The 22,545-nt window shown below is 41.2% G+C and overlaps 1 protein-coding gene across 4 annotated transcripts; it reads right to left on the reverse strand.

Moving 5' to 3' along the window:
* Positions 1 to 404: 404 nt before the first annotated feature.
* Positions 405 to 20,169, reverse strand: nicn1 (nicolin 1). 4 transcript variants are annotated; one of them, XM_072280679.1, is made up of 7 exons: positions 20,043 to 20,169; positions 17,862 to 18,004; positions 16,252 to 16,437; positions 12,698 to 12,817; positions 11,138 to 11,200; positions 5,047 to 5,151; positions 405 to 4,366 (listed from the first exon to the last, which is right to left on the reverse strand). In XM_072280679.1, the coding sequence occupies exons 2-7, from the start codon at positions 17,991 to 17,993 to the stop codon at positions 4,325 to 4,327; spliced, it is 648 nt and encodes a 215-aa protein (XP_072136780.1). In that variant the 5' UTR covers positions 17,994 to 18,004; positions 20,043 to 20,169; the 3' UTR covers positions 405 to 4,324. The 4 variants fall into 4 exon arrangements, with proteins under 4 accessions (XP_072136780.1, XP_072136781.1, XP_072136784.1 ...); XM_072280680.1 differs by lacking the exon at positions 20,043 to 20,169 and adding an exon at positions 19,545 to 19,623; XM_072280682.1 differs by lacking the exon at positions 405 to 4,366 and adding an exon at positions 5,248 to 5,350 and having other exon boundaries at positions 5,080 to 5,166.
* Positions 20,170 to 22,545: the final 2,376 nt, after the last annotated feature.

Here is a 22,545-nt window from a genome sequence, read left to right on the forward strand (position 1 = left end):
CAAGGGCTTGAAAAGCTGGTGGAGTGGACCCGGATGCATTTCAAATCTGCCAAATCAAGATCGATGGTGCTGAGGAAGGGGAAGGTGGGGAACAAGTTCCGGTTCAGCATCGCAGGCACAGCCATCCCAACCATCACAGAAAAGCCAGTCAAGAGCTCAGGCAAAGTTTTTGACAGCTCTTTAAGGGACACAACATCCACTCAGGCAACCTGCACCGAGTTGGATGGCTGGCTGAGATCTGTGGACAAGTCTGGTCTACCTGGGAAGTTTAAAACCTGGGTGTATCAGCATGGCATTCTTCCCAGAATCCTGTGGCCCCTCCTCGTCTATGCAGTTCTGATCTCAACAGTCAAAACCTTAGAGAGGAGGGTTAGCAACCACCTCAGGAGATGGCTGGGGCTGCCAAAGAGTCTGAGCAGCCAGACACCACAACAAACTGCAACTGCCCTTCAAATCCTTGGAGGAAGAATTCAAGGTAACAAGAGCCAGAGAAGTGCTACAGTATAGGGACTCAAGTGACCCGAAGGTGGCTAGAGCAGGGATCCAAGTGAGGACTGGCAGGAAGTGGAGGGCAGAGGAAGCTGTTCAGGAGGCAGAGGCGAGGCTGCGTCACAGGAGGCTGGTGGGAGTGGTCACACGAGGCCAAGCTGGGCTAGGATTCTTTCCAACTCCCCAAATGGACACCAGAGGGAAGGAAAGGCGTCCTCTAGTTCAGGAGGAGGTGAGAGCAGTAGTGGAGGAGATGAGAGCCTGCAAGGCGGTGGGAATGAAGCAACAGGGAGCTTGGACAAGATGGGAGAATGGGGTTGAGAGGAAAGTGACCTGGGCTGATCTTTGGAAAGCCAAACCACACCGCGTCCAATTTCTCATCCAGGCAGTGTACGATGTGCTTCCAAGCCCATCAAACCTGCACACATGGGGCAAGGCAGAGTCATCTGCGTGCCCACTGTGCTCCAAGCGAGGAACCCTGGAGCACATCCTCAGCGACTGCGCAAGGGCACCTGGTGAGGGACGGTACAGGTGGAGGCATGATCAGGTCCTGAAGACCATCGCTGAAGCCGTCAGCACAGGAGTTGAGTGGGCGAAGCGGTCACGACCCTCCAAGCAGACCATTGCCTTTGTCAGAGCTGGGGAGCAGCCAATACCTGCCAAAAGAACATCTGCAGGCATTCTGACCTCTGCAAGGGACTGGCAGCTGTTGGTGGACCTCGAAGGGCAGCTGAAGTTCCCCAAACATATCGCAGCCACCACCCTGCGACCAGACATTGTCCTAGTGTCTGAGTCTACTAAGCAAGTGGTGCTGCTGGAGCTGACAGTCCCATGGGAAGATAGCTTGGAAGAGGCCTTTGAAAGGAAGCTCTCCAAGTACGCAGGACTGGTCAGCAACTGTCAGCAGGCTGGATGGAGAGCGTGGTGTCTCCCAGCGGAGGTTGGTTGTAGGGGATTCGTAGCCCATTCTTTAGTTAGAGCCTTCAGCATTTTGGGCATCGAGGGACAGAGGAAGAGGAGCCATCTGCAGTACCACCGATGCGGCAGAGAGGGCCTCAAGATGGCTGTGGCTCAAAAGAGGGGCGCCATGGAGTCATAAGTAGCTAGCCATCTGGACACAAGCTGGGGTCTGATCAGCCCCCGCTGGGTCACCTGGAGGAGGCTGTATGATGTTGAAAGACCCGAAACACCCAATGATTCCAGGAACATCACTTAAGGTGTGTCCAGAAGCATCAACAGATGTATGTACACAGATTACCCTGTGGACAGCTTGTATATTGCTCATGTTTATGCACTTTTACCTTTACAAATAATAATACAAATTTTGTCAAACATGACTAAATTTGAAATCCATGTTAAATTCTATAAAGAAAAGAAATAAACTAAAAATATAATCTTGTAGAGACGAGTTATTAACTTTCCTATCAGATACGCACAGCTAAATATAGTTCTCTGGTATTGTTTTATCTCCTTAAACTATAGGAATCACATCCACAGACTCTGCAACAATTCTTGTATCTAATGAATGTACCAAAAACTGCCAATGAATTCTCTTCAACTTTAAACCTCAAAGTTTTAATTTAAATTTGATTAATTGAGTATTTTTCTCTCCTTTAATATCTGAATGTATCCCTGAATAACTCTCACTTTATATCCAAAATCTTCTAGTTTATTTATCCCCTCCTTTCACATATTCTTAAAATCTATGCTGTGACAACTTGCGTACTTAAATTTTGTCTCAAACCTTAACATGTTGCTATAATAATCATCATTTTCCCCTTAAGCCTACTTCTCTTAGACACCGACTAGTTTTCTATTACTGAAGCTAGTAGTGCATACTGTAGTTATGCTGAGTTCACTGTAAGTTATGAACTTAGCCCAACATGCTATCCAAATAAACAATAACTTGGAATCAACTAACAATCCAAAATGTGTTGAGGATAAAATTATTGGACTGACCTTATCAGTATTCTCCATTGAAAAAATAGAGTAAATATTACATTAGTGAAACACAGAATTAAACATTTCTTTTACAGTTTGGTATTCAGGCAATCCTGTTGCAGCATTGCGCAAAGATGAGATACAGTGGAAGATTATTCACTACTACTTTGTTTTCTGTTTTTATACTCTCACTTGGTCAGTCTTCCCCAGATTTTCTTTTAGTTATTTTTGCTTCCTACTTTTGAAAGTTCCTTGATGGGAGATTAAAACTAATGTTTTATCTGTATACCATCCACTCATTAGATTCAGATTTATATATATACAGTTTTTAAATCACATGTACATGCAGTGAAATGTGTCATTTGTGTTAACAAGCAACACAGACAAGGATGAGCTGCGGGCAGTCCACAAGTGGTGCCACTTATTCTGGCTGTAACAAGTTGATGCATCCTCAAATATTTTTGCAATGACTGGTTTGAAAAGTTTATCTATATACTACTAAAACTCTCATGCTCTGTCTGTCTGTTTGTGACCTCCAATTAGCGCAAACGGTGCAGTACAACGGCACTTTTTTTGGCTGAATCGAATTAAAATGCGCTAACTTACAGAATGCAGGCAAAGTTCAGGGTTATATATTCATATAAAATTGCTCATTCACAAAAATCAACAGGCCCCCTTTTAACCCGCCATCATGGAAATCAGGACATGACAGCCTGACACATGCGCACGGCCAGCCTCAGCAGTGACACCTACCAGAGCAAAAGGGCAGGGCAGCTCTATTTCGAGGGGTCACATTCTGCTAATCACCATCAGCATGTGCAGGATTGGGACAGATCTAACTGCCACCATTCAATAAGAGATAATTAACTCTTATTGTAATGACGTACTTTGAGACACCCATAAAACCCTTTGCTGGAGTCAAAGGACAGTGGTGACTATATCACGTCCATTTAGGAGAGCGCCAACCACATCATCAAGAATAATTAGCATCCTTTGGTGTTAGTGCTTCATCTCTTCTATCCAGCATTAGGGTTAAAAAAAAAAGGTCAGCCTAATTATGCCGCATGGAAAGGGAAGGGGGACATTATGGTCAAGAGATGACGCCAAATGTCGTTGGAAAGCGGCAAGGAGAGGGAGAGAACAAGAATCAGATGAGGCCAGGGCCGCATGACTCCAAGATCAAAGAGTCAGGACAAAAGAAGATGAGAGAAGAGGAGACAGAGGAGGAGAGGCATGCACATCTCCAGGATCAGAGATAAACAACAAACAGCAGAACAGATTAAGAGATGGGGGATGAAAGGGCTGCACATCTCCAGAATGACAACGAGAGGCACAAGGGTGGCAGATAAACCAGAAATGATGCCATCAAAAGTGTCCTTCTTTAAATGAGAAGCAGCTAAATTTGCTTTGCTACGTGTCGTTCTTCTTTAATAAACTGAGGTTTTCTACTTCAGTTTCCAAAGCAAAGCGATACCAATAGCATTCAGGAAAATTTTATGTTCATTCTGGTCACATCAGACTGCATAACCCTTCTCTCAAAGGGTGCCCCAACGGGTCACCCCGTTGTCTAGTTTTGATAATTAAATTCGCAATTGAGGTGAACATTCATAGCTCTAGCAATTGGGTCCAACCAAAATGAAAAATAATACATACCTTAACAACTGTTCTATTTACAATAGTGTACATTTACAATGAGACATTTATTAACTTTGTACATATAAAACAATAGTGGAGTTATTACAGCAATACTGTGAAATGAACTCAGTTCAGGTTTCAGTTCAATTTCCGGTTGAGGAATGAACAACTTGGCATTCAGACCTGCATACAGTCACAAATCAAGGTGCTGTCAATGCTGTGGTCCTCACAGAGGGAACAGCACAGATGGAAGAACTGCTCAGATGTAGGATAACGTGCTGACATCATAGGAACCATCCACCTATGGACAAGTATAAGAAATATAGAGTGATAATGGCTCTTCCATTTTTGAATGAATTTCAATTCACTGTTGTTTTTTTCCCCCTTTTCAAAATCTCCCTCATTTTCCTGAACTAGTTTTCTATAGCTATTATATCAACTTCTATTATTGAATTTGCAGATATGTTCTGTATGATACTAGACAGTGATTGCATGCTTGTTTGTGTTCTGAGCAATTTGTTCCATGTTCATTTTCACGTAACATCCAAGGACACTGAAAATCACATCACAATCCCGGAACTCTTTCTGACTGTCAGACTTTAATTCCAACAACGAGTATCATTTTACTCCCCAATGGAAGGATCGACAACTTCAGTGGACAAACAGTTTCACACAAGGACTTTCAATAATGGACAAAGGTTACTAATCACGAATCAGGAATGAAGAGAGTTACAGTTAATCAATTTGTTAATTGATCCTGGCTTATTCAGCACAATTAAATCAGTGACCTTCTGATTTAAAATGATTCCTTCCCCATCTTTCTTGTCAGGCCAAAGGGAATAACTTGAGGTTCAATTTTGAAAACTTTATTATGACTAACTTCTCTTAGTAAGTGCATTTATTTACATTTGCCTGCTAATCTTAAGCTCATTTTCCATTCTACTTATTGATAAATTGCAACAAAAGAATAATAATACTTACATCAAAGCGGCCCACACGGGCAGTGGTTGAATTGCTCTGGACCATTTCGGTTAAAACCCACATCTGCTGCACACTAGAAGCTACTGCGTCTGGATCTGGTAATCCCTGTAAAAAATACATCTAATTGAAGGTAAAGTAGATGGCCATCCTTGTATCAGATTGCAATTTTGTGAAAATTATGTTGTCAGTTCATAACAGTACCTTCTCATCTCTAATCTGCCACAAATTCCACGTAAACTCCAAATATGGACACTGCAATTAGCTGTAGGAACAGGCCACTCCACCTCTCATGTCCGTGGCTGATCTGAATATAACATTTCTTCATGTTTATGTATGCCAACAGTAACCTTTCATTTCCTTATTTATCAATTGTTACATACCCTGTGGGTATCTTGTGACTATCTTATGAGCATGATGTAATGGTCTTGTGATGGTGGGGTGATGTAATTTTCCCGCGATTGTGAGGTCACGCGATGACGTTCTCAACTGGTATATAAAGAGAAACCCCTGTTGTGACGAGGTTAGTTTCGTTAGTTCATCAGTTACTCCGTTATGCTGTGTATTCATCTTATGACGCAGTTTCGTTTTAAAGTGGAGTTTTATTTTCTATTGGAAGGTAGAATCGTTGTGCCGGCAGTTTCACCAATCGCTGCCGGTTTTGTTTGAGGTATCTTTGATTTGACTTTACAGTCTAGTATTGGAGAGTGAAGACCTTACTCAGGAACCTGAAGGATTAAGTAAAGTTGGTGTCGTTCGGCGGTTTCATAAAGGATTGACCTTATTGAATCTTCGTTCAGAAATAGTGACCTGCATCTGAGATAACCCCTGTAAGATCAGGAAGGTTTTTTTGCAGTGTTCATTCGCCAGGAAAAGGTCAGTTCCTTTAAGCCGTTTTATTTCCTTCATCGTGAATCCTTTGGAGAATCAGCAGTAACGTCACGTCTTCAAAGAAATCCGTTTCCAGAGAAGTCTCTCCTTATTGACTGTGTAAATCACTTGGACTTTCGAATTTACCATATTAAGACTGTGTTTGAACTTACCACTTTAAGAACTGTTCCAGAGTTGCCGTATAGCAGTTAACTTCCGGTTAAGTTAGTCGTTTGAATTCTTTTCGCTATTGCTGAGCAGAGTTTAATATATGTTTATGTTTGTTTATAAAACTAGACTCAATTATATATTCATTGTTGCTGGTCACGTGACAGAATCTACCTATTACTGCCTTAGAAATATGTAAAGTTCTTCTTCCAGCAGTTTCAATGACTCTCAGCCCTTTGACAATAAAACTTAATCTCATCTGTCTTAAGTGGGCAACACCTTGCTCTAGATTATTCCACAGTTGAGAACGACCTCTCCACAACCACCCTGTCAAAACTCCCCGTTATCCTGTCGTTTCAATCAAGTCCTCTCTTAGTTTTCTAAACAAGTCAAACCCGTCTGACCTTCACTCAAAGTACAAGCCGACATCCATGTTATGTCCTGCAAAGTTTCTCTGAACTGTTTCCAAACCATGAATATTTTCTCTACACAAGACCAATAATGTGTACAATACTCCAGATGTGGCCTTACCCATGCCTAGTAGAATTGAAATATAATCTCCATACTTTTGTATTCAGTTTCTTTCCAAATTATAACATGTTGGCACACTACCCATTACATCTTACAAACCAGTGAAAAGGCCACTTATGCCTAACTGTCTGTCTTAGCCAGCTCATCTCCTATCCACACTGCTACCTCCTCCCATTCATCCTTCCCTCCCTACCAGTTCAGATGAGGGCTATACAGATGAGTCTAGATGTTCTTGTGCATGAATCACAAAAAGTCAGCAGTCTGGTTAGGAAGACAAATGGTATAATGGCCTTTACTGAAAGAGTTATGGAGTTTAGAAATGATGAAACACCATTCCAATTGTACAGGGTGTTGGCAAGGCCACACCTGGCGTACTGTGCATAGTTTTGGTCCCCTCGTTTTTCTTAAAAAAAAAAAGGATGTACTAGCATTGGAGGCAATCCAAAAGAGATTCACTGTTAATTTCTGGGATGAGAGGGTTGCTCTACTGTGAACAGTTAAAAAAAATTAGATCTATATTCTTGAGCTGAAAAGAGTAAGAGATGTTATTGAGATTTACAAAATCCTAAAGAGTTTTGACACATAGACAGAGAGGTTTCCTCTCATGGGAGAATCGCAGAGAAAGGGACATGGTTACAGGTTTATGGTGGCGTGATTTAAAACTGAGATGTGTAGAAACTTCTTACCAAGTGGTGAATCTTCAGAATTCTCTACCCTTGAGTTGTGAAGGCTGGATCACAGGAGGGTATTTGAAGAGAAAGTAGATACATTTTTAAAAATTAAGGATTTGAAAACAGAAGAGGAGATGAGGCCCAAGTTGGATCATTCATGATCACATTGACTGGTAGGAAGGGGTGCAGTGGCCTACTCCTCCCCCTATTTACTATTTTCTGTCCTGCTGCCCTTTATAAAGTTCTCTGGACATGCATCCTAAGGGCCCTGTGTTTCTACATATCACTCGGTAACCTCCTACACATCATGTATTTCCATGCCTTCTTGCACCTCCCCAAATCTATTACCTCATTTCTCAGTATTACATTTGTAAGGGGGTTTCATCTTTTATGTTACTGCGGAGGCTAATTAAAATGGCTTCTTTGTTATGTTATACTTAGGAATGCTTCTTTGTTATGTTAAACGCTGAGAAAGTCCTTCCCGCTAGCAGTTCGTTTTGTATTATCTATTGATATGAGGACGAATGAACCAATTGGGATAGTTGTTACATTTTTGTAGACTTGGAATTCACGCTCGTCAACGTGGGGAAGGAGCAACGGAATTCTGAGCCGACACTGCGGTCATGTACTGATGAATTAATCCAGCTAGAAGAAACAATGACCCACCTTCGAAGGGATCAGCAGAAACTCGAGACGTTGATTCAGAAAAGATTGGACGACTTACAAGTTGGGGAAGATCAAGGAAGTGTTCTGACTAAGGCCAACAGAAAACCGAGAGCCCGGGGAGGGGAGTTTGACTACACTCCCGAGGAGGTGAAGAAATGGAGGACAGATCTTAGAAAAGGGAGGCGGACGCTTGAAAGGAACCTGAAGATGACTGTCGCGCGTTTAAATGAAGTGGAAAAACTGAAAGTTGACCTGGAAGACGTCATCAGGAAGAAAAAACTGGAGGCTAAACATCCTTTAACTGCTGCTTTTCAGGTCAGGGTGGGAGAAGCTGGTGGGGTAACTGCGTCCCAGATTGAGATGGCCAAGAACCCTGAGTCAGAACTGCTGAGGCTGTGGTGAGAGTTGAAGGAGTCCCCGAAAAAGCTGACGTCTCAACTGCAGGAGGCTGAAGGGGTAGCCCCAGCTAAATGTTTCAGTTTGGAGAAACTTGAACAGCGGCTACCGATCAAGGGGATGAGGATGAATACGGATTCGAAGGATGATGTGCTGCACATGTGGTACATGCTGCCTTTCGCTAACTTCCCCGTGATTGAGGAAGAGACCTTTGGCCCTTCTCCCAGAGTCAGGTGTAGTGGAGAGGGTTAGCTGTAGGCAGTCTGAGTTACGGCAGGATCAGGAAGGAAAAGAAGCAGGGCCCCGGACACGGGACAGGGGGCTCCGAGCTGTAATGGCGGCCTGAGTGAGAGGGGAGTTGGCAAGCAGGCCCGAGGTATCCCTAGTAGTGTCTGAGCCTTTTGGGTTTAGGTGAGGGGGTACGGAGGTCTCGGAGGATTAGGAAGCTCCCAGATAGGTTGGCCTATGTAGCGCCCGTAGCGCCCGTGGCACGGGCGTAAGGTCCACTGTTAGGGGAGCACTGTCACTGTGTGTATCTGTGTATGTGTGTGTTGTGTGTCTGCAGGGCTGGTTGGCGAGCTATTTAGAAGTCATGAGGGCATGACTTTATTTGGTGGGGGGAGAGTGTAAGGGGGTTTCATCTTTTATGTTACTGCGGAGGCTAATTAAAATGGCTTCTTCGTTATTTTATACTTAGGAATGCTTCTTTGTTATGTTAAACGCTGAGAAAGTCCTTCCTGCTAGCGGTTTGTTTTGTATTATCTATTGATATGAGGACGAATGAACCAATTGGGATAGTTGTTACGTTTTTGGTATATTTGAAGATACTGTAGGTGCGGGGTTTTGGGGCAGAAGGCAGGAGAGAGGGACAGAGAATGGACCAGGTGCTGTGAGGTCCGCTAACGGGGTGGGACCCCGAGCGGGGCGTTCGGCGAGGAGGGGAGACGGAGAGGACGGTGGACATGCGGAAAGGCTCCGGTCGGTTACTCCGGGTGGTCCCGAGCCGTGAGTCGACAGGATCCGGGTGGTTGTCAGGAATTGATTGACCTCCAACTGTTTGTGCACGAAGAGATTGAACTTTGATAAGTGTGGCGCCTTTCATTTTCCTTTTATATTTTATTCTCTATTAATTATATAGTTCCAGTAATATCTATAAACTGTAAATCATTTAATCCTATCTGGTGTATTGTCTGTTATTTGGGCGGGGTGGGGTACATCACACAGCATCCACACAAACTAATTACCCAGTTTGGCGGGGCTGAGGGCTGTTTCCCTAGAAGACAGCAAGCCAAATGACCCTGAGGGTAGCCAGGGGGCTACACATTTGATGTTACTTTTCAACACAACCTGAGCATCCATTCTTTCCCGCAGTCCGTTTCTTCCCTCTTCAATTAACCACACAACATACTTATTCTCTTCTTTATTATTTCCCAAACAATGAAATCAAAAACATTAACAAATATGACAGGGCTTGAGACTGAGTGCTGAGCTCAGAGGAATTCTATTGTTAACAGCACTTCAGTCATGTAAACACCCATCAACTTTCATCTGTTGTATCTTATCACCAAACTAATTAGCCAAATGTTCCCTTGTGTCCCATAGGCTTATATATTTTATGACAAGTCTGGCACATGGAACCTTTTATCTTGCTAAAAATCCATGTTGACTGCATCATGGGATGTGGTAGCACAGTAGCATAGCGGTTAGAGTATCACTATTACAGCACCAGTTGTATGATTGTGGTTCAATTCCTGCTGCTGTACGCAAGAAATTCTCCCCATGACCGCGTGGGATTCCTCTGGTGCTTCAGTTTCCTCCCACATTCCAAAGACCGTTAGGGTTAGTGGACATGTTATGTTGCCGCCAAAAGTGTAGTGACACTTGCAGGCTGCCCAGCTCAATCCTCGCTGATTTGATCTTACATAAATGATACATTTCACTGTACATTTCCATGACGTGGGATGAACAAGTAAAGCTAATCTTTTATCTTTAAAATAATCAATTGCAAGAAAGAGAGGAGAAATGTGAAGACGAGAAGGGAAAGAAGCTGAGAACAAGAAGTTATTAAACAGTCTTAGATTTCATTGGGAATGGGAGGGTTAAATAAATAGACATAGAATGAGAATTCTTTAACAGAGGGAAAACATAGCAGGAACATATGTATTATGTTCAGAGTAGGAAGCTGGATTAATGAATAATGCAATTATAGATCTTTTTTACAATTGATATCAATGATTTGGATGAGCTGATAGTGTAATACTGGGCAAAGATGCAGACAAGCTAATGAATGAGCAAGGAGAGATGGAATACTTTATGTGGAAAAATATCGGGTCAGTCACATGGGAAAATAGAAATGTAATTTTAAAATGGTAGGAGATTAAAAGATGAACTTGTTTCTCTTTTCTAGTTTTGGTGAAGTCTGAAGCGATAACTGATTCTCCTTCCATTCACACTGTCTGACCTGCTGAATGATTCCAACATTGTCTGTTTTTATTGCAGGAGATTGAAAGGTTTTGGTTGTCAGAGGCACCTAAAGGTCCTCGTACCCCAATTATTTGATAAAATTAATGTACAGGTGTAACAAGTATTTAGAGAGATTAATCTCTACTCAGCTATTGCAAATTCCCATAAATAAGTAAGATTATTAAAATTTGAAGTATAGAAAGTGGATGGAAAGGATCATGAACATCAGAACAGAGAATGTTGGAATTTTGGTAGAAAGTCTCTTTTCACTTTTGGAAGCTGCAAAGACCTGTACAATTTGTAGATGTAAAAATAAACAATGCACTCACTTCAAACAAGTTCAAAGGTTGTTCCAGCGGAGTAAGCTTAGAAAGCCATGGTCCCTGTTCTTTCTGTAAAAAATACAATACTTGCAAATCATCAATTGACATTTAATTTTATTTAGTTGGTGCATAAAGTGAACCTTTCTAACTCATCCTACAAATTTCCCATGTCCATTTCCATTTATCTCTGAAATAAGCAATGTACAAGAAAAAAATTCAAGTAATAGTTCATCTGACATAACAAGTATAGATATAAAATACATAATTTGAAGCAAGTTTAAACCGTGCTGGTCACTTTCAGAGTCAGGATACTTACAGCAGTGAAACAGGCTCTTTGTCTCATTTAGTCTGTGCTAAACTGTTATCCTAGTTCTATCAACCTACACCTGGACCATAGCCCTGCATACCCTCGCATCCACACACTTATCCAAACTTCTCTTAAATGTTACAATCAAACCTGCACCCACTACTTCCGCTGGTGGCTCGTTGAACACTCGCACTACCCTCTGAATGAAAAGGTTCCCCCCCCCCATGTTCCCCTTAAATAGCGCACCACTGACCTTTAATCTATGACCTCTAATTCTAGTGTCACCCAACCTCAGTGGAAAAAAATGTCTGCTTGCATTTACCCTATCAATGCCCCTCAAAATTTTCTATACCTCTAACAAGTCTCCCCTCATTCTCCTACACTCCAGGGAATCAAGTCCTGACCTTTTCAACCTTTCCCTGTAACTGAGGTCCTCAAGTCTCAGCAACATCCTTGTAAAATTTCTCTTGACTCTTTCAATCTTATCGATACCTTTCCTGTAGGAAGGTGACCAGAACAGCCCACAATACTCCAAGTTTGCCCTGACTAATGTCTTATAGAATTTCAACATAACATCCCATTTCCTATACTCAATACTCTGATTTATGAAGGCCAAAATGCCAAAAGCTCTCTTTTTGACCCTGTCGACCTGTGATGCCACTTCCAAAGAATTAAGGATATCCGTATTCCCTGATTCTACTGCTCTACTCTATTTGCACAACGCTTGGGTCCTGAACCTGTATGTATATAAATACATTTGGGAAAAAAGGTTCATGATGAAGACAATACCGTCAGTGCAGGTACACATACCAGTGGAGAGTAAATTAGTGGATAACAAAGACTGAGTGTAACTCACAAATTTTATGAAATCTTATTTTATTTAGCAGGACTCCAAAATAATGTCTAACAATAAGGCATCCCATGTGTCAGGAACAGGTGTAAACTAGCTCTCTCAAGCCAGATCTGAGAGAACATTCTCCCTCTGTGGCAGAACAGAGTCAGTTTATGAGAAGCATTTCCTGGGAGTGAACTAATTAAACTCCCTTTTACCACTTACATTATTGTGAATCAATATACTGTAATGACATTATAATAATCATTTTTGCAAGAGATATTATAAATATTTACAACTTGATTTAGCTTGTTGGAACTCTGAAATAAAAATGATGGAAATGCTAATTATCTGAATTCATTGATAGTCATACAGCACAGGAACAACTATTCACACTATTCTGAAGATGCTCCATACTGATACTTACATCCTTGTTGTGATTGCATTCATATACTTTGATATCTTCCAATGTAAAATTCAGCCAGACTGGAGATGGCTGTCGGAGGATCAGCCGCATGGTCATTACATCATTTGGTTCAAATAGCATCTATGATTGAAGCCCAATACATCTTGTAAGTTAATTTACAAGTTGTGCTTGTCATTGACAAAATATCACTGTTTACCTGCAGCAGAGAAATTCTAGCACATCCTACAAACACCAAAGGTGCACCTGCTTTCCCATCTGCTCTTAATATCACAGATGGCATTAAACATGACAAATTTTTATCACCAAAATATTTTTAGTTCACATCTTGTCAGACTTTGTGTGTAGTCTTTCATTGATTATACTGTGCTTCTTTTGTTACTGTGAAAGCCCGCAAGAAAATGAATCTTAGTATTGTATATGGTGACATAAGTACTTTGATAATAAATTTACTTTGAACTTTTGAACAGACATAAAGTAGCTCATTATTAGAGAAACCACAAACAAAACACAAAGCAGGTGCTGGAAATCCAAAAGAACAGGAAATAATGGAAATGCAGACCAGGCCAGGCAGTAACTACAGAGGCAGAAACACAATGAATATTACATTACTATCCTGCAACCAGAGATGGAATTAGTTTTACGATACAGAGAAAGCTTCTGAAAGTACACAAAGTAAAGCCTGTGATAGGAAAGAAGTCAAAGGAGATCAAGTGACAAGAGAGGGTACAGCACAGGGAACGTGCCTGGAGGAAGTACAAAGCTGAATAGTTAACAAAATACAGCAAATGAATGCAGAAAATCTGAAATAAAAATTATGGAAATGCTAATTATCTGAATTCATTCTTAGTCATACAGCATGGAAACAAGCCTTTTGGACTGCTGAGTCTATGCTGACTATCAACCATCTATTTACAGCATTACATTAATCCCACTTTCTTGAAGTTAGAAGGCTGTGTGCTCAGCCCACTGCTGTTCACTCTGCTGACCCATGACTGTGCTGTAACACACAGCTCAAACCACATCATCAAGTTCACCGATGACACGAGTGTGGTGGATCTCAGCAGCAAGAACGGAGAGTCAGCATCGAGGTGCAGCGGCTAACGGACTGTCTCTGAACGTGAACAAAACAAAAGGGATGATTGTTGACTTCAGGAGGACATGGAACGACCACTCTCCGCTGAACATCGACGACTCCTCCATAGAGATCCTTAAGAGCACCAAATTTCTTGGTGTTCACTTGGCGGAGAATCTCACCTGGTTCCTCAACACCAGCTCCAAAGCAAAGAAAGCCCAGCAGCATCTCTACTTTCTGTGAAGGCTGAGAAAAGTCCATCTCCACCACCCCATCCTCACCACATTCTGCAGAGGTTGTACTGAGAGCATCCTGAGCAGCAGCATCACTGCCTGGTTCGGGAATTGCACCATCTTGGATCGCAAGACCCTGCAGCAGATAGTGAGGTCAGCTGAGAAGATCATCGGGGTCTCTCTTCCCGCCATTAGAGACATTTACACCACACACTGCATCCATAAAGTAAACAACATTATGAAGGACCCCACGCACCCCTCATACAAACTCTTCTCCCTCCTGCCATCTGGCAAAAGGCGCCGAAGTATTCGGGCTCTCACGACCAGACTATGTAACAGTTTCTTCCCCCAAGTCATCAGACTCCTCAATACCCAGAGCCTGGACTGATACCAACCTACTGCCCTCTACTGTGCCTATTGTCTTGTTTATTATTTATTGTAATGCCTGCACTGTTTTGTGCACTTTATGTAGTCCTGGGTAGGTCTGTAGTCTAGTGTAGTTTTGTGTTGTTTTACATAGTTCAGTGTAGTTTTTGTATTGTTCATGTAGCACCATGGTCCTGAAAAACATTGTCTCGTTTTTAACTACAGAGGCAGAAACACAATGAATATTACATTACTATCCTGCAACCAGAGATGGAATTAGTTTTACGATACAGAGAAAGCTTCTGAAAGTACACAAAGTAAAGCCTGTGATAGGAAAGAAGTCAAAGAACTACCGTACCAGCAGTTATCGTTGAAATGACAATAAGAAGTGACTTGACTTGACTTGTAATTTCCAGCTGGAAGGTCAAGTGTTATTCGTTGAACATACATTAAACTTCAACAGAGCACAGCAGGAATTGCAGGGCAAAGATCAGAGCAAGAATGAAGCAGAATAAAACAACAAGTAAATGGAAGCTCATGGCCATCATTAAGCACTGAAAGGATGCACTCCAGAAGATATTTAATCCTCACTACATCTCTCCAGTGTAGATGAGCTCATATACTGATCGTACTGGGTTGGTTCATTTGGAAATTTGGATGCTGGGGAAGGAAGGGAGAAGAAGTCAGATGTGGCATGTCCTGCCGTTCAACTAAGAAGTACCATGGGAGAAAGAACGACTTTGATGGAAAGGGAAGAATAAACCTGTGCATTCCAGAGGAAATGATCCCCTTCTAATGCTATATAAGGAATAGAGGCTGCACTTGGGGTATTGTGAACGGCTTTGGTCACCTGTTATAGGAGAGATGTTGAACTAGAAAGAATGTAGAAAAGATTTGCCAGAATGTTACCAGGCTTTGAGAGTCTGAGTTTTAAGGAGGGGTCGCACAGATTAGGATTTTATTACCCAGAAAGTAGGAGATTGAGGGGCTACCTGAGAGAGGGATACAGGGTCACGAAGGGCATAGATGGGGTGAAAGCACATCATCTTTTTCCATAGGCAGGTGATGCTTAAAAACAAGAGGGCATAAGTTTAAGATCAAAGACAACAGATTTAAAAGGGGCATCGGGGCAGCTGGTGCACATACGGAATGAGCTGCCAGAAACAGTGATTGAGGTGGGCATATTAGTGATGCTTAAGAGCCATTTAGATAAGTACAGAGAATCTAGAGGTATAGAGTGCAATTGGGCAAACATGTGCAGATGCAACTAGTTCACTGGGCAACTCAGCATGGCATGGATGATTTGGGCTGAAGGGCCTGTTTCCATGATGGAAGCCTCTACGATGTTATTAAGTTGTCAGAGCCAGTAAATGAATACTTTATAACCAGATACAATTAAAACCTCTCCTTTGAATCACTTTGCAAACTAGTCACCAAAAGCAGAGAATTATGATTAATGGATGTTTAACATAATTTATTCCAGACAGCTGTCCCTAATGTAATTATTTTCCTGAAAAACTTACAAGTAATGTGTTCAGGTAGCCTCATCGCACCTGGTGTACGTGGAGTTATTACACAACAATGCTTAAATTTGGTGTCTTTGAATTATCTTGTGAACAAATGTAGCTATCGAATGGTAATGGAAGAAACAGCAAGGTTGCCGCCCGATTCACAAGGCATGGGAAGGAACAACAAGAGGTAATAAAAGATATATTGGGATGAAGGAAATGGTACATTCATTTTGAAACAAAAGCTAAATTAAAATGGTAATCAATTTAAGGATTTATCCCATTTGATTGTGGATAGAAGAATTAAGGAGGAAAGTTTTCTTTTAAAATACATACATTCATTCCATTAACAGAGGAGACAAAGTCTAATCTGACCTGATGTCTGTAGATGGAAAAGTATTCTTGCGATCCACTCTCAGTGTGAGGATTGGGCATCAGGCACATGTTGCGTAAGGAAGTTTTCCACTTCAGCTGAGTTTTGTCAGATGCTACAGACACTCGTTGTTGAAGGCGTATTGTTAAGAAAGCAGTATAATAATTCTTAAATGTGATTTTCTTAATCTGGTCAGTGAACAGCAATACAAAGCAGAGTTAACAAACAATTGAAAAGTTGAAATAATAAGCAGTTCAAATAAGTAGATGGAAACAATAAAATAAAATTGAAACAAAGGGTACATTAAAAGTAAATAAACATGGTAAATTTGGAATGGATTGAAATATTTGGAAAGAAAAACAGCATGTCTAAGTTAATCAATTAAATGAGATTCAGACTGCTTGCAACACTAAAATAACTAAAAGAGAACAATAATTCTTCAACCATTATAGAAGAATGTAGCACAAAGTGTATGCCCTGTATTAAAATGAAGCATTTCTAAAAAGGGACAAGGTTTTCATCCTTAATAGGGTAGATTTTGGGATATAGTCAGCCTTTTATTTCAAAGCATGCCAGAATATATTATTTTCTCTTATTCTTTTTGATTGCAACTGCCACTTCCAAGTTAATCACATGGTATTAAAAATACTTTGCAGTTAAAAATACTAAAATGCAACACTTTTGTGCATTTAACCAAACTTTAATACATGTTTAGGCTATAATTGCTCATAAACAATCCTCTCTGGACCCAAAAAAGAAATGTGTACACAACATTAAATGAAAAATGTTAAAATTCCACTCTTGAAATAATATATTCAACTTAAAAGTTTACAAATATTTTGCATATTACTTTAATCTGTATTTTAAAACTGAAATTTTTATCCTTTTAAATGTTTAAATAACTGTACAAATAGCAAGCCAGAAAGCAGAAAGGGCAGAATTTACTTTAATCTGTATCTTAAAACTGAAATTTTTATCCTTTGAAATGTTTAAATAACTGTACAAATAGCAAGCCAGAAAGCAGAAAGTAAAGGGCAGAATTTTTTATGCACTTGGCCGCTTACCCTGCCTACGGACATCAGCGATTTCTGAGTACCAATTCCTATCGGCGTCCAATGGCTGGATATGAGATCCATACCATTGTTGTTGCTGACCATTTTCTCCAATATCAGTAGCAAAATACAGGTTTAAGAATTTTTTAAAAATCTTACGCAAGCCATTCCCATCTCCATGATCACTTCTGCTCACAAGGTGCTCCACTCACCGGACTCCTTCTCCCCTGACTTAACATGCCTCTTATATGCATATCCCACCACTGAAAACTAATTTCAGCTGCTTTATTCCAAAAGCCATCTTTACAAAAATACAGGATCTATGGGACAAATAGCTCATTGGCTGGAATGAGTTTGCAGCTCAATGTCTCTATCAAGCAGGCTTCTACCTGTTTTACCAATAATTACATAGCTTCTTTTGCCAGCCAGTCCCTTTACAGCATGCACCATTAAATACCTATACCTACAATGATGATCTAATTTAATATACAGTAAGTTAGTAGTTTTCCATTCTCACTTTTGCCCTTTAATTGATCATTGAAGGCACAAAACTCACATACATTAGCAATTCTCTCCTTTGGAAAAGTCACCTCAATTACAAACACACCAGGCTTTGCAGAATCTGTTTTCAAATCCCCACTCTGTAGTGCGACTGGACTTTTGATCATGCATGCAATGCAGTTTTCCGCCATTTTAATTGTGTCTGTAGAACAGGAGACTGGTGTTAGATATTACCATATGCTTACTGAAATACGGAGCACTGAACCCTGAAGTAGAACTGTACATAAAAACAATGATGGGAATTAATAAACATAAGAGATTCTGCAGATCCTGGAAGTCCAGAGCAACACACACAAAATGTTGCTGGAATTCAACAGGCCAGGCAACATCTACGGATATAAATAAACAGTCCACGCTTTGGGTCGAGATGTTGACAGTTTATTCATTTCCACTAAGTGACGGGAATTGCAAGTTTCAAATAATTCAGGAAACATTTAAAAATATTACATTTATAAAATATGAAGATGGTGAAAGAAAATATTTCAAACATAATCTACATTAAAATTTTAATAAGTTAATTGTATTCTAATATTAGATGTCCCTGTATTAAAAGGAGCAGTGCACAAACGTTTATAGCAGTGAGATCTCCATATACAGTGGATTATGGCTCATTGGGCCATCGGTTAATTGGGGCAGCCCTTACCTCTTAGAGAACAAAACTAATCGAGAAAATAGTTGGGATTCCCTTCATTTATTTGGGAAACTGTGCTGCTTAATTGGGACAGGAGACTATTGCTGAACAGTTTCTAACTAGTGTTATTTGCATGCACCGTGCTTAGAATGAACAATTTTTAAATAGCTTCACTTGCATGTTTGTGTTCAAAAGCCAATGATTTTTGTCGCTGATAGTTGGTGAGTAATAAACAGTAAGACAATTCAGAACAGTTTTCTTACTGCAGTTTTAAGCATTCAGGCTTGGAGATGCCAGAAACAGCTGGGAGTGAAAATGAAACAATTTCCCTACTCCAAGTTAAGAACTAGGAAGAATTTGAAGATATTGACAGTCATCTAGAATGTTGCAATAAAAATGAAGATTTGGAGGATACAATCATCAAGAACGTTGTTAGCTATCTGCACCAGGTGTCCGCATGGATTTTGTTCATTTACAGTCAAAGGAGCACGACAGTGTACACTAGATTAATTCTTCTATTGATAACTGATAGGAACTATAACAGTTTTATAGTATTGTAGTAGTTTTGTTAGTGTTCTAATTTGTCCTGTATTTCATTTAAGTACATAACTCAGTCAAACCTTAGCTTGTCTTTTTTTTTTAAATATAGCTTTTTAACTATTTTCATGAAACTTCAGCTAATTGGGGTAGCTGCTTAACTGGGCCAAAATGTACTGGTCCTGATGTGTCCCAATTAACCCAAATCCACTGTACCTACAGCTTCATCATAGGATTTATCTCCAATTTCCACTTAAAAGTAACCATTCCAATTGTTCTTTTGCATAGTACTAACTATTAATGAATTTTAAACAGTCTTTAGGGTGAAACTATACAATTTATCTAAATGCAAAGCAACCAATAGAAACTCAAGGCGCCAGCTATAATAATCACATCTGGTGCAGGAATACAGGGCTCATGAACAAGGGTGGCAAACAAGATCGAAATATTTTTGCTTTTTTTGGGTTAGTGCCTGTTATATAATCATTCATAAAGTGGATTTTTAACTCAGTACCTCCTTTTAACCAGCTGGCATCTATAATTCTTACTTCCAGGGTTTGTAATGCGAATTTTATTCGGAGCACCTAACATTGAGGAAAATAAGAAAGGAAGAGGAATTTTATTTGCGTGGGACTGGTTCTTAACATTAGAATATTACTTCATTCCTAAGTGGGAGACTGCGGATGCTGGAAATCTGAAACGATATATAAAATGATGGAGGAGCTCAGCGGGACAGTCATTGGAGGGAAATGGACCGTCGACGTTGCGGTTGAGATCTTTCCTCAAAATAATTATATTTAGTCCCTATGCAAAATTGACATAAACACTAAATACATTTAGTAACGTGGACATTATACTAGCAGTTGTTATATTGGAAGGATTCAGTAATATTGCATCTAGAACAAATAATAAAAATTGGCTGGAAATGACTACCTTAATTAAACTGACGACTAAGGTTTAACACAATCGCTTATTTACTTAAGTATGATGAAACATCAGAAAAATATCTTACCATTGAGTTACTAATTCAGAATTTACTATTTAACTGTTTTTTAATCATATGTACACAACAATTCGTTTTAAACAAACCAACAAACCCAGGAAAGCGTAACCATGGCGTCGTGTGACGTGAGAGGAGGCGGGCCCTGGTGGAAGACCACGTGATAGAAGCTGGGCGGAGAACAGGAGCGCGAACGCTGAGGCGGTTCAAGGAAGCTCACGTGATAGCTTGCCGTCCAGACGGCATCGATCCTACCAATCGGGGAAGAGTTACGTCAGGCACGAGGATGAGGGGAGCTGAGCGCCGCGGTGATCACGTGATATTTCCGTTTCGTGTGTAGGGGCGTTGTCGACTTTTTGCACGTACGGGTCGGTAAAGAGTTTGTTGAATGGGGGGTGATTATATATAGGAATTATTTTAAATTATTTTATTTTTAAAAGTGCCATGGTTTATACTACATTGAATTATACCAAGGGGAAGTCAAGGACGGTGTGTCTGGCGCAATTTCAAGTGAATTTATTGAAATGTGTTGGAAATTGCTGAGATTAAACGAGACCCCTTTGCAGCTGTTAGTCCGAATTACACGGACATGACTAATAGTGAGCCCCCACAAAGCAATAATGACCAATTAAACTGAAAACAGTAAAACTGTAATTAGTCATGACTAAGATCAAAATTTGGTAAGCATTGTCTGTGCAATACGGACCATGTAACCTGCCTGCAGTAATAGGGCAATTACAAACAAGAGGAAGTCTGCAGATTATGGAAATCCGAAGCAACGCACGAAAAGTGCTGGAGGAGCTCGGCAGGCCAGGCAGTGTCTATGGAAAAGAGTACAGTCCGTGTTTCGGGCTGAGACCCTTCATCAGGACTGGAAAAGAAGATGAGTCAGAGTTAGAGGGTGGGGGAGGGAAACGATAGGTGAAACTGGGGGTTGAAGTGAAGAGCTGGGAAGTTGTTTGGTGAAAGAGATACAGGGCTGGAGAAGGTGGAATAATAGAAGAGGACAGAATGCCATGGAACAAAGTAAAGAAAGAGGTGATGGGTAGGAAAGGAGATAATGTGAAATAGGGAAAAGGGAATGGTGAAGGGGAAGAGGGTGCATTATTGGAAGTTTGAGAAATTGATATTCATGCCATCAGGTTGGAAGCTGCCCAGACAGAATATAAGGTGTTGCTCTTCCAATTTGAGTGTAGCTTCATCGGGGCAGTAGAGGAGGCTGTGGACTGACATATGGGAATGGGAAGTGGAATTAAAATGGGTAGCCACTGGAAGATCCTTCTTTTTCTGATGAATGGAGCATAGGTGCTCGGTGAAGTGGTTTTCCAAACTATGTTGGGTTTCACCAATTATACAGGAGGCCACACTGGGAGCACTGGATACAGTAGATGACCCCAATAGACTCACAGGTGAAGTGCCGCCTCAGCTAGAAGGACTGTTTGGGGCCCTGAATGGTTGTGAGGGAGGAGGTGTAGGGGCAAGTGTAGCACTTGTTCTGCTTGCAAGGATAAGTGCTGGGAGGGAGATCAGTGGGGAGGAATGAATGGACAAGGGAGTCTTGTAGGAAGCGATCCCTGTGGGGGCGGGGGGTGATGTGCTTGGTAGGATCCTGTTGGAGATGGCAGAGATTACGGAGAACTATGTGCTGGGCACGGAGGCTGGTGAAGTCGTAGGTGAGGACAAGAGGAACCCTATCTCTGATGGGGTTGCAGGAGGATGGGGTGAGGGCAAATGTGCGCGAAATGGAAGAGATGTAGGTGAGGGCAGTATTGATGGTGGAGGAAGGGAAGCCCTTTCTTTGAAGAAGGCGGACTGCTCCGTCGTTCTGGAATGAAAAACCTCATCCTGAAAGCAGATGCGGCAGAGACAGAGGAATTGGGAGAAGAGGATGGCATTTTTACAAATGGGAAGAGGTATAGTCCAGATAGCTGTGAGAGTCAGTGGGTTTATAATAGACATCAGTAGATAGGCTGTTTCCAGAGAAAGAGACAGATCGAGGAAGGGGAGGCAGGTGTCGGAAATGGACAAGGTAAGTTTGAGGGCAGGGTGGAAGTTGGAGGCAAAGTTGATGAAGTTGACAAGCTCAGCATAGGTGCAGAAAGCAGCACCAATGCAGTTGTGGATGTAGCGTAGGAAAAGTGTGGGAGTGACAGCAGCGTAGGTGTGGAACATAGACTGTTCCATGTAGCTGACAAAAAGGCAGTCATTGCTGGGACCCATGGCTACACTTCTTGTTTGAAGGAAGTGGGAGGATCCAAAGGAGAAATTATTGAGAGAGAGGACAAGTTCCACCAACCAGACAGATGAGTGTGGTGGTGGAGGGGAAACTGGTTGTGTGATGTCCAGAAAGAAACGGAGTGTTTTAAGGCCTTCCTGCTTAGGGATAGGGGTATATAGGGACTGGACATCCATGGTGAAAATAAGATGCTTGGGGCCAGGGAACTTGAAATTTGAAAAGATGGTGTGAAGTGTCACAGATGTAAGTAGGAAGCGACTGAACTGGGGAGGGGGTAGG

The sequence above is a fragment of the Mobula birostris genome, chromosome 16 (assembly GCF_030028105.1).
Source record: "Mobula birostris isolate sMobBir1 chromosome 16, sMobBir1.hap1, whole genome shotgun sequence".
Lineage (NCBI taxonomy): Eukaryota > Metazoa > Chordata > Chondrichthyes > Myliobatiformes > Myliobatidae > Mobula > Mobula birostris.

What these genes read in the sequence shown, in the direction of transcription:
- nicn1 (XM_072280679.1), bottom strand. Translation starts at nt 17,993, where the DNA reads ATGGCGGAAAACTGCATTGCATGCATGATCAAAAGTCCAGTCGCACTA. An exon ending in CAAAGGAGAGAATTGCTAAT is followed by an intron (nt 16,438 to 17,861) that starts GTATGTGAGTTT and finishes TTCACTGACCAG; the next exon opens with ATTAAGAAAATCACATTTAA. An exon ending in AACCTTTGAACTTGTTTGAA is followed by an intron (nt 5,152 to 11,137) that starts GTGAGTGCATTG and finishes TATTTTTTACAG; the next exon opens with GGATTACCAGATCCAGACGC.